The 12,641-nt window shown below is 42.3% G+C and overlaps 1 protein-coding gene and 1 pseudogene across 1 annotated transcript in view; one reads left to right on the top strand and one right to left on the bottom strand.

Moving 5' to 3' along the window:
* Positions 1-10,418, top strand: part of PRKAR1A (protein kinase cAMP-dependent type I regulatory subunit alpha) — a 174,410-nt gene extending 163,992 nt beyond the window's left edge. The window contains exon 11 of the mRNA XM_063960728.1: positions 7,258-10,418. Coding sequence (XP_063816798.1) covers positions 7,258-7,430 — 173 coding nt within the window. The 3' untranslated portion in view covers positions 7,431-10,418. The remainder of the gene's footprint in view (positions 1-7,257) is intronic.
* Positions 6,626-6,744, bottom strand: LOC134898350 (5S ribosomal RNA; annotated as a pseudogene).
* Positions 10,419-12,641: the final 2,223 nt, after the last annotated feature.

Raw genomic sequence — 12,641 nt, 5'->3', positions numbered from 1 at the left:
AGAAGCACTGTTTGTCCTGTATGCAGCCATCAAAGTTGGCAGCCCTGCTTCAAAGCAGTCTATTGCTCGCTGGATCTGTAACTCGATTCAGCAGGCGCATTCTACTGCAGGATTGCCGTTACCAAAATCAGTTAAGGCCCATCCACTAGGAAGGTGGGCTCTTCTTGGGCGGCTGCCCGAGGGGTCTCGGCACTACAGTTGTGCCGGGCTGCTGTTTGGTCGGGGTCAAACACCTTTGCAAAGTTCTATAAGTTTGATACCCTGGCTGTGGAGGACCTCCTGTTTGCTCAATCGGTGCTGCAGAGTCATCCGCACTCTCCCGCCGTTTGGGAGCTTTGGTATAATTTTCATGGTCCTTACAGAGTCCCCAGCATCCTCTAGGACGTTAGAGAAAATAAGATTTTAAACCTACCGGTAAATCTATTTCTCGTAGTCCGTAGAGGATGCTGGGCGCCTGTCCCAAGTGCGGACTACTTCTGCAAGACTTGTATATAGTTATTGCTTACATAAGGGTTATGTTATGGTTTCATCGTTCTTGGACTGATGCTATGTTGTTGTTTTCATACTGTTAACTGGGTAGTTTATCACGAGTTATACGGTGTGATTGGTGTGGCTGGTATGAATCTTGCCCTTGGATTAACAAAAATCCTTTCCTCGTACTGTCCATCTCCTCTGGGCACAGTTTCTCTAACTGAGGTCTGGAGGAGGGGCATAGAGGGAGGAGCCAGTGCACACCCAAAGTCTTTCTTAAAGTGCCCATGTCTCCTGCGGAGCCCGTCTATTCCCCATGGTCCTTACGGAGTCCCCAGCATCCTCTACGGACTACGAGAAATAGATTTACCGGTAGGTTTAAAATCTTATTTTCCCCTCTCTGACCACCACCTGCTCTCTTTCAACTTATCGATCTCTGCTTCTCCATCTCTCCCTCCTAAGGCTACCATCACTAAGCGTAACATAGAGGCTATTGACACCTCATCCGTATCCTTCCTGTTTGACTCACTTCTCTCTCCTCTTCTCTCTCTCTCTCTCTCACACATGCCCTGAGCAAGCCACATCCCTATACAATGCATCTCTTACTTCTGCTCTTGACCCTGTTGCTCCACCAACCACTATTCACCCTCGCAGATCAACACCTCAACCCTGACACACTAAATGCACCAGATATCTACAAAAATGCTCACGTACTGCCGAGCGACAGTGGAGGAAATTACGCTCTAAGGCAGACGTCCTCCATTTTAAATTTATGCTCTCATCCTTCAGTGCTGCCCTTTCCCTCGCTAAACAATCATACTTCAAAATTCTCATCTCTACCCAGTCTTCCAACCCCCAGCACCCCTTTGCCACTTTTAACTCCCTCATCTGCCCACCACCACCTCCTCTCCCTTCCTCATTGTCTGCTCTTGACTTTGCCACTTATTTCACATCCAAGATTAACTCCATACGTCAGGACATCACATCCCACCAGACCAGCAACCAGCCACCATCCATCCCTTGCCACCCCTCCCCTCTCACCAACTCTGACATCGTTCTCCCATGTATCTGGTGAGGAAGTCATGGCCCTCATCTGTTCCTCCACCTCCCCACTTAACCCCATACCCTCCCACCTCCTCCGCTACCACTCTCCTTCTGCCTGTTCCCATCTTGCCCACTTTCTCAATCTCTCCCTCTCATCAGGAACTGTCCCCTCTGCCTTCAAGCATGCTCTTGTCTCCCCTATTCTTAAAAACACCTACCCTTGATTCAAACACACACACTCCAACTATCGACCCATTTCTCTCCTCCCTTTTGCCTCCAAACTCCTTGAGCGTATTGTCTATAATCGCATCACTGCCTTTCTTTACTCTCACTCACTGCTTGACCCATTCCTGCTCTCACAAAAGTCTGCAATGACCTCCATGCAGCCAAATCTAAGGGCCACTACTCTCTGCTTATTCTTCTTGACCTTTCTGCTGCTTTTGACACTGTGGGCCACCCACTCCTGCAAATCTTTAACTTGGTCTGCATGATACTGCCCTCTCCTGGCTGTCCTCTTACCTCTCTGACCGTTCCTTCTCTGTCTCCTCTCATGACACTACACCCCCCCCCTACTTCCACTAACTGTTGGTGTCCCCCAAGGCTCTGTTCTTGGTCCTTTCCTTTTCTCTGTCTATACGTCCTCTTTAGGTGAACTCATTAGTTCTTTTAACTTCCAATATCACCTCTATGCTGATGATACTCAAATCTTCCTTCCTGTTTTGATTATGTGCATATGTACTCTGTAATTGGGCGCTGCGGAACCCTTGTGGCACCATATAAATAAAGGATAATAATAACTTTTAATAAATTTATTAAAACTTTCGACACACTGGACGGCTCAGCAACAGTGAAAAATAGAGGTTAAAACAATGAAAAAAAAATAAAGCAAAAGCCCTGAGAAAGCAGTAAGTGAAATGTGCACAGTTGCGTTATGCCTGTTCAGATGTTAATAATTTTTAATTTATAACAATGATTAATGTGTTTGCCCAATATTTGGGGTCAGCAGGTCAGAAACGGACAAATGGGAATACCCGCTTATCATATAAATGCTATGGCGGCTTTTCCGTTCTTACCACATGTATATACAGTGAACATTGGGCCTAATTCAGGGTTGATCGCAAAATCAAAATCTTTCTCTAATGGGCAAAACCATGTGCACTGCAGATGGGACAGATGTAACGTGCAGAGAGAGTAAGATTTGGGTGGGGTGCATTCAAATTGAAATCTAAATTACAGTGCAATAATAAACCAGCCAGTATTAACCCTGCACAGAAACAAAATAACCCACCCAAATCTAGCTCTCTCTTCACATGTTATATCTGCCCCACCTGCAGTGCACATGGTTTTGCCCATTAGGGAAAGATTTTGGTTTTGTGATCCACTGATGATCCACTGGTGATGCACTGCAGCAGCGTGTGTAGTTCTACTGTGTATAACATATGTATCTTTTCTAGCATGACCCAGTGAAATCCTCTCAATAGCACAATTCATTCATATATATTGAAGAATGTGTGAAACCATGTAGAGCAGTGGTTCTCAAACTCGGTCCTCAGGACCCCCACACAGTGCATGTTTTGCAGGTAACCCAGCAGGTGCACAGGTGTATTAATTACTCACTGACACATTTTAAAAGGTCCACAGGTGGAGCAAATGATTTCACTTGTGATTCTGTGAGGAGACCTGCAAAACATGCACTGTGTGGGGTCCTGAGGACCGAGTTTGAGAACCTGTGATATAGAGGAAAGGCTGATGGAATCATTTCACATAATTGTTTGATACAGGCCCTGGGGTACACCCGCCGTCTGCACACATATCTAGCAATACGGTATTATTAAATGCCCGTCGTGACAGACTTGTTGCTACCTAATGAGGGGAGTAATGTTGCTCACCCACATAAATTAATCACACAATGCACCAATACTATAGGATTTCCCAGCATATAATCAGTACTAAGTGAATGTATATGGTCCACTGATATTAAATTGAGTGGTTCTAAGAATCTTTATCATTGAGGATAATTATATATACATCCATTTGGTTATGAGAAGACTGTGTGGCTCCTAAAATTTATTGGTACAGTGTTAATTGTGAGCAACAATTATAAATGACATATCATTAGACAACTGACATTAGAGCAAGTGGTCACATGATTTATTCCCACTGGACATAACTACATATATCTATTTAACATTGAGAGCAATGTGTGGCTCTCACATTCAAATTACTAGGTGTAGCTTGCAAGTGTATTGTAATTCACAATCAGCCACCAGCTGAATATACAGGGTAAGCTGAAAGAGTAAGTTCATTTAGTCACTGGACAGGTCACAATTTAACCTAACAACAATATCTAAATCTAATATAATAACATTAAGACTACCCTTATTGATCAGTTATTTCTACCCCAGGGATTTATATTACAGGCCGATGAGTCTAGTAGTGTCGTATTAGGGCAACATTTTTATTGACGTAACAGTTTAATTATTTATCCAATTGTTGTATCCTGACAATTGACTAATTACAATAAGGGAATAAAAATGTCAGGGAATTAGATGTGTATACAGACTCCAAAGGAGCAAAGGGCACACATAGGATGATCAATGTGGTACATGAGAAATTACATCCGTATATATAAAGGACAAATTGAACAGACATTTTTCTTTGTTTTCATCTTTACTATGATTTTTACTTATCTTCATTTCAAACACAATTATTAAAAAATTTTAAAATTGTTATAACATCTATTTTTCTCTGTTGCTGAGCCATCCAGTGTGGCAGAAGTTTTAATACATTTATTAAAAGTGATATATTAATAAAAAAAAGTGTGCACCTTACTGATACAACCCCTTTTACATTTTGTCCTTCAGTATATAAATGGTTGTCTTAGGTAGCACCCCCCTTAAATAACTACGACAGAGGTTCCCAAACTGTGTGCCGTGGCTCCCTGGGGTGCCTCGGGACACTTTCAGGGGTGCCCTGGGTTGGTGGTCCAGGACCAATTCAAATTATTCATGGTCAATATAATAGGCAAAATATTTTGCTGCCAGTCATAAAATATGTGGCCAAACAGAAGCAAATCTTGTCCCTCACCACACATCTGACCCTAAGGATGACATATAAACGCGATCTACTTAATGTAATATTTCTTTCTAAATTTCTCAATAAGAAATTTTTGGCCTAGGGGTGCCGTGAAAAAAATTCTGATATTCTAGGGTGCCGTGATTCAAAACAGTTTGGAAACCACTGAACTACGATATATCAATAATACACAGGGTAGCTTGTTTTTGTTTGGTTCTTCGTATCCTTAAACTCATTTTATATAATAGTGTGAAGATAATTTTTCTTTCTCAACTTTATTTTTACACTGCAAGTTTGATTTGAGTTTGAACACATCCCTCTCACATCTGTCTCTCTGCACGTGTTATATCTTCCCCACCCGCAGTGCTGCATGGTTTTCCAAGGTGCAAAGTTACATGGTCTGTTTATGCTTTGCCCCCAGCCCACTATTGGACTCAAAATGTGACTAAACACCACCATTGCTTTGTGCTTTACAAACATCATGCAAGAGTTTTGTGCAGACAAACCAAAAAATCTCTTAGGGGCCTATTTATCACGCTCTGCAGTTTTGCCCTGGACTGTACATGTGCCAGAATTACTTGCCACCAAGTGATCCCTTCCCAAAAGTTGCAGTGTTCACATCTATCTTTTTTTTTTTTTTTACACAACTGTAATGGCTGCTGGATGTCTCCCACTTCTTATGTACATAGAATGCTACTGTGCTACCCTATAACCATCCCATCCCCTGCTGGATGTCTCCTACCTCTTATGTACATAGAATGCTACTGTGCTACCCTATAACCATCCCATCCCCTGCTGGATGTCTCCTACCTCTTATGTACATAGAATGCTACTGTGCTACCCTATAACCATCCCATCCCCTGCTGGATGTCTCCTACCTCTTATGTACATACAAGGATGATTCAGTAAACTAGACAGCAAGACCTCTCGTGTCTGGTGTTCTCCATTTCATTCTAATTTCCCGTCAGAGCAGGGTATGGAAACTGGTTTGGTGCACTGACTTTGATAACTGCAGGAGAAACGTTTAAGGTGAGCAGACATCAGGCAGCTCTCGCAGGCATGGACCAAACCTCTTTCCGTGAGATGACGTGATCACTGTACACCTTGCCAAGTTGGGAATGAATTTCAGCTGCTGGTGTGCCCTTTATATGCAGAAATCTGTTCACACTATGCACCTTAAGGTTTGACCATGTTTCCACCAACTTCACCATCTTACAACTGGTGTTGTGATAATAAGACTGATATGAGGTGCAACCTTATGGCTATGAAGGGAAACTGTGGTCTACCTGCGCTGGGCTGGTGGAAAATTAGAATGAAATAGAGAAAATTACACGCGTGTGAGGTCTTGTTACCTTACTTATTGAGCCACTCTCATAGTACACTACTGTGATAGCCTATGACAATAACATGGAACATTACAAGAATACCCTATAACCGTACCATTCCCTACTGCATGTCACCTACCTCTAATGTACGTAGAATACCATGCCATCCTGCCAATCCTGCTGACTTTAAACGGTTCAAGAAAAGACTACTTTTATGGGCACACCCTTATTTGCTCATTAGAAAAGAATATAGGTTTGTAAAATTTAAGACATAACTTTTAATTCATTATTAAAATATAATTTGTATCCAGCAGCAGAAAGAACATTCATTATACAAAATGAGAGAAGTGGTTGAAAAAGAGTATATGTTCTGGTCCATCCATATGTATTCTGGTTTGAAATAGGACTGTGGACATGTTTAGTACCACATCCCTATCATTTAGACCAGTACAGAGGATTTTGTATTAATGAGGCCACAATGGGCCAATCAGAATTCGAGGAACGTCCAAACACCGGACTTTGGTTGCCCTGAAATGACTGCTCACAAGTTAACTGCATATGTATTCAGGATACCTGAGTGGTTATTCAATCGTTGTTGGCTATATAAGCTGGTAAGCAGTGCACAGAATCAAGATTTGCAGTTACAGAATGAAGGAAGAAAAACTGGTGATCCTGCTATTAGCATTGTGTCAGGGTTGCTGGTTTATAACGTCCTACAACACCTGGTATTCCCTGGAGGTCACCCTTCCAGGTACTGACCCGGCCCAGCACCGTTTGACTTCCAAGATCAGACGAGCTTGGGCATCTGTGGTGACGTACGGTAGTAGAGAGTTCCTCAATGCCCCTGACTTGCTGATGAGAGTGCTCCTAAATGAAGCTCAGAATGCGTGACACTGAGGCTGAGATTCACCAATCCTGCTGGCCTTATAAACATTTCCTTCTAGCGCTTTGGGCACCCCCTTTGCTTTCTCTTGCTATAGGTTGTGCTTTTTTGTGCCCTGATGGATTTTACAGATCAGAAACAGATGTAAAGCTGTTTATTTCATAGCCTCAAACAATCTGCTAATTCCTTTAATCTAACATTCATCTAGTTGCTTTTCATGTGAGGACGCTTTGATAACTGCACGAGAAACGTTCCTGGCCCCTCCTCCTTTTATTGTATTGTATTGATTTTTCAGTGGTTATAACGATCTAATTCTCTTTGTACCCTGTTTACCTTCTCCCGCCCCCACTTTATTTTTTTACATTACAAAATTCTGAATAAACAGTTTCAAAATAAAAAAAATGTTCCTAAAACCGTGTTGTCTACAGTAAATTCCATTTTGTTGCCTCTTTCTTCCAGGTGAAATTGCCCTGCTGATGAACAGACCCAGAGCAGCCACTGTGGTGGCTCGTGGGCCATTGAAATGTGTGAAGCTGGACCGCCCGCGCTTTGAACGTGTCCTGGGGCCCTGCTCCGATATCTTGAAGAGAAACATCCAGCAGTACAACAGCTTTGTGTCACTGTCTGTCTGAATCCCCCTTCTGCCCACACCCTACACTTCTGCAGATAGCTTGTGCACCACGTCACCATTGCACCGCTTTACCTCCACGACGCGTCACCACCGCACCCGCCACCTCCGCAGATTGCTTGTGTGCCATGGCACCTCCAATCCTGTCTGTCTCAAGATGAGGACAAGCTGGAAATCCTCAGCCCTTTAATTTACAAGTCCTTTTCTATTTCCTCTTAACACTTGAGCTGCCAGTCTCTTCTGGTTGTGGAGGCAAGTACTGGTGCTGCCCATTTTAGATCTACAGTGAGCTGCGAGGAAGTTTGGTTAGTCAGCGACATATATGACTCCGTAGCTGTTTTAAGTACAGCAAACCACTGCCTGTAGAAAATATTGTCAGACTGTTTGTGTCATTGTGTAGCAGTGGTTTTCAGATTAGAGTAGCCTCAACCATTAAGACTAAGGTACAACACAAACAAAGCGATGTCCATCTTGCATTAGTGTTATCATCGCAGTATAACCCTGCAGGTCCTGTAGCCCTGGCTGACACCACATTTCTGCACGCATGGAAATCTGTGACCGCTTTTCTGTGTGAAACGCCAGTGCGCTGTGTTTCTGTAATGAGGGCAGAGCTTCAATGTGTACCTGGCACGAAAAACTACTTGTTGCGTGGGGGCTGGCAGCTTTTACCAGTGAAGCTTTTTATTTTTCCCTACCTTTTTAAGAAAAAAAAAAAATATGATTTGTATTTCTCAGTGCGTTTTTACTCTTTGGTCACATACACAATGATATTCTGTCTGTCTTGTTTCACATTTCACATATGTAGGGACTGTCTTTGTGGAGTTCATTACTTCATTTCTTCTTGAAGTCTGGGTATCAATTGGATCTGAATTAAAATAAGTTTGTGACTTGATTAAATATGATTTTAGTGGCAGTTCGGAGAGGCGGTTATGCTTCTCTTTGGTAATTATCAATGAACATAAACATAATAAATGAGCATGCTTACCACACACCCCCCAAACCACCAGCACCACTTCCATACTCTTGTTGAGGTTATCCAGTAAGGTGGTTTTGTAAACTTTAGGGTTCGGCCAGTAGTCTACTGCAGTCATTGCTAATGAGAACTCATGAAAATGTTATGTATGGAAGGAGATTTGTTCTGAGCTGGTTTCCTTGTGTCACTCTTCTGCAATTTGATTCATTTAGCAATTTAATTCCTTAGGTGACTGGGGAGAAGTTTCTATAATTTTTGTTAATGTGACAAGTTGGGGGGGGGGGGGGGGGAGTAAAGCTGGGTCTCCAGACACCAGCAGTGCACCTGTTATATAGACTGGTAGGTCCCAGTCCTTCAGCCAGATCAGTGTAGCAAAGCTGAGTTAATGACCTCTTTAATGCAACGCAACTGTCCTTCCGTTTAGTTTTTGGTAAGCATTTGTGAGTCCATTCTACCTTCTGTGAGTTCTATCCAACATCCTTTCCAGTGAGTCCGAAGAATTTTTTTTATTTTTAAAAAAATGCTAATTAATAAAGATGTATTTTAAATTGACTCAATGCATAGGAAAGTTCAAGCATCTTGAATACAGCAAAGCTGGTTAAAATATATTTGATGATTTATAGATTTGCAGTTTTTTTTCTGGCAGGGTGCTCTTTATCAGGTGTAGCTGGGTATTTACTGCTCGTTCATACAGGATCTTATATATAATATATAATATATATATATATATATATATATATATATATATATATATTAATTGTCACTCCGACTCTCTACATGTGTCTGCGTTATGCATCTTGTCCCGTATCACAACACGGCCGGACTTTTAGCTTTGTAGAAATATCTGATTTAAAACAGCCCAGCGTGAAGTGAATTATTAATAGCGCACTTTGTTTTGTTTCCATTGTGTGTGCTATCCACACCTATCTGAGACACAAGTTGTGTACAATTCTGTCTTAGCTGGCACATCTAGGCTCTGAGATTGGTGTCCAAGAGAGGTACCGTCTAGTCACATAAAGAGGACCATTTTTGTATTGTTACCTGATTATATAAATCTCATTTACTGTATGTGCTAAAAAATATATATATATTCCTTTTGTTATAGATTTCTCCTACAAGCAGGTTCAGCAATAAAAATGATTTTAATTCTTAAATTGTCTTTTATCCAACTAAGAGTTCATGCCAAATTGATTTCTGTCTTTCGTTTATACACTTGTACGCATTTTGCTGAATCTATTGGAACAAATGTAACACTGTAATTTCACGTACTGAGAAAATGATTGATATGCTACTGCTTTTCATAGGCTTCATTTTTTATCTCTCATGAATACCCAAAGGCTGTTTGTATTATTTTTTTGGTTGGAGCAATCCCTGATTAGCTGCCACAGTCAGATATGTAGTCTTGTAGAGTCTGTGTGTACATAAGATTTCCAGATCTACTGTGTCCTCTACTTGTTGCTGAAAGCAGCCCCAACACTGCACCATCTGCCTGACTTACTATGAAGCCTGTCCAGTTGCATCCTATTAATGAGTCTTTTGGGGAGACACCGCCTTCAACACAACTTACTTTCTGTGTCTGGTCAGGCTGGTGTTGCTTATGGGAGTTGGTAGAAGATTCTCACTTCTTGTGGTGTCACGCTGCTGCCTGCTGGTACTGGGTGAGACTGCATCTGGCTTTCTGTACTGACTGTGCAGTGCGGTGTCATTTCTCTTTCTGGGAAGTGGATTTGAAACTAGATCTATGCAGCAGGACAGGAACTGGATGTAGATTCCATGCCAGCAATTCTCTGTGAGACGTGTGGTGCTGACCTGTGATGTGCACTCAGGTGGGAATGCAGTGGACTCTGTATGCTTGGCCAGTTGCTATTCAAGATACTACCACATGGTGGTAGCAGCAGCAGAATAGATGAACAATTGATCATGAAAGAATGAGGACCTCATTTACAAAATGCCTTGACACAGTCCATCCTCTATAAGACCACCCCTTAAAGTAAATAAAGTATATGATTTCTCTTAAAATACTGTTTGTTTGTTTGTTTGTTTTTCTAATTTTATGGCATAAGCAGTGCTGAGGTGGACTCTTTATTACACAGTCACTGTTGTATGCTTTTTGTTTTTATTTTAATATATATTTTTTCACTTTGGGCTAAGTGCACCTATAAATGCACTTTCAGGAAGTTGCAAATTGTAGGACAGTATTCAGCTGCTGCTAGCTTACGTCCTTCTGCAGAGTGGTAATGGCTGTGCTCCCTCTCCCCACAGCACAGAATGCCCCTTCAGCCATTTCAGTCATCTCACTCTGCCTGACTCCTCCCACTGACTGGTGCACACTTGTTACACTCTGCCATCTTGTTCCATAATACAGGTTGAGTATCCCATATCCAAATATTCCGAAATACGGAATTTTTTGAGTGAGATAGTGAAACCTTTGTTTTTTGATGGCTCAATGAACACAAACTTTGTTTAATACACAAAGTTGTTAAAAATATTGTATTAAATGACCTGCAGGCTGTGTGTATAAGGTGTATATGAAACATAAATGAATTGTGTGAATGTACACACACTTTGTTTAATGCACAAATTTATAAAAAATATTAGCTAAAATGACCTTCAGGCTGTGTGTATAAGGTGTATATGTGACATAAATGCATTCTGTGCTTAGACTTGGGTCCCATCACCATGATATCTCATTATGGTATGCAATTATTCCAAAATACGGAAAAATCCCATATCCAAAATACCTCTGGTCCCAAGCATTTTGGATAAGGGAGACTTAACCTGTATATGCCTCTAGGTGGGAGTCTTGTTGCACAGCTCCTCCGATGAGGATTTTGAGCTTTGTAAATTAGTAACAAAGGGGCTGACGAGTGTTGAAGGCAAGTTAGTTTTACAAGCGAATCTATTGACTGCACTGTGCACGCTTTGTAGTCAAGCACCCAAATCTAAAGGCAATGAATGCCAGGCTGTAGCTGGGCTGTACAGGGGATTTTGCATGTAAGCAAAGGTTAGCAAGGGCATGTCCATGGTATTTCCGGCTAAGCAGAGTTGTGGTGACATGGATGTGTACAATTCAGCACATGGGTGAATATTTATTTAATTAATTTGTGCTTGCAATGAGTGTGATTAGGTCCAATTTTCCATCCGTTCCCAAGTGTTTCCAGCTCTATACCTATATAACTGCTTTTGTTTTGCTTAGAGGTATAATATCTTTCTGGCTAGTGCGCAGTGGACATGATAGGAATAAAATAATCCAATAGCTGGAGCTACAGAAAGATGCTGCTGCCTGGGAGTGAAGTCAAAAATTAAATCTGGGTCAGGGTTGGGATGAAGTTTTGTAGAGTACTTACATGGAACATATGGATAATTTATAGGTAGGATGAGCTACAATTTTCTACTGTGCCTCTAATGCTAAACAGAATAACTAATGAACTAATGTATTCACAGAAAGCTATAATGTATGGATCATTCACAATTCGGGCACGCAGATGAGATTTGACAAAAAACAGTTGCAGCCTTTTATATATTTTCTCTATCGTCCTAGTGGATGCTGGGGTTCCTGAAAGGACCATGGGGAATAGCGGCTCCGCAGGAGACAGGGCACAAAAAGTAAAGCTTTTCCAGATCAGGTGGTGTGCACTGGCTCCTCCCCCTATGACCCTCCTCCAGACTCCAGTTAGATTTTTGTGCCCGGCCGAGAAGGGTGCAATTCTAGGTGGCTCTCATAAAGAGCTGCTTAGAGAAAGTTTAGCTTAGGTTTTTTATTTTACAGTGATTCCTGCTGGCAACAGGATCACTGCAACGAGGGACAGAGGGGAGAAGAAGTGAACTCACCTGCGTGCAGGATGGATTGGCTTCTTGGCTACTGGACATCAGCTCCAGAGGGACGATCACAGGTACAGCCTGGATGGTCACCGGAGCCGCGCCGCCGGCCCCCTTGCAGATGCTGAAGTAAGAAGAGGTCCAGAATCGGCGGCTGAAGACTCCTGCAGTCTTCTAAAGGTAGCGCACAGCACTGCAGCTGTGCGCCATTTTCCTCTCAGCACACTTCACACGCAGTCACTGAGGGTGCAGGGCGCTGGGGGGGGGCGCCCTGGGAGGCAAATGTAAACCTATATAAAGGCTAAAAATACGTCACATATAGCCCCCAGAGGCTATATGGAGATATTTAACCCCTGCCTGTATTCACAAAATAGCGGGAGACGAGCCCGCCGAAAAAGGGGCGGGGCCTATCTCCTCCGCACA

Source organism: Pseudophryne corroboree, chromosome 3, assembly GCF_028390025.1.
Source record: "Pseudophryne corroboree isolate aPseCor3 chromosome 3, aPseCor3.hap2, whole genome shotgun sequence".
Classification (NCBI taxonomy): Eukaryota; Metazoa; Chordata; class Amphibia; order Anura; family Myobatrachidae; genus Pseudophryne; species Pseudophryne corroboree.
Note: the sequence above shows the minus strand (reverse complement) of the source record. Positions and strands in the feature narration are given on the sequence as shown.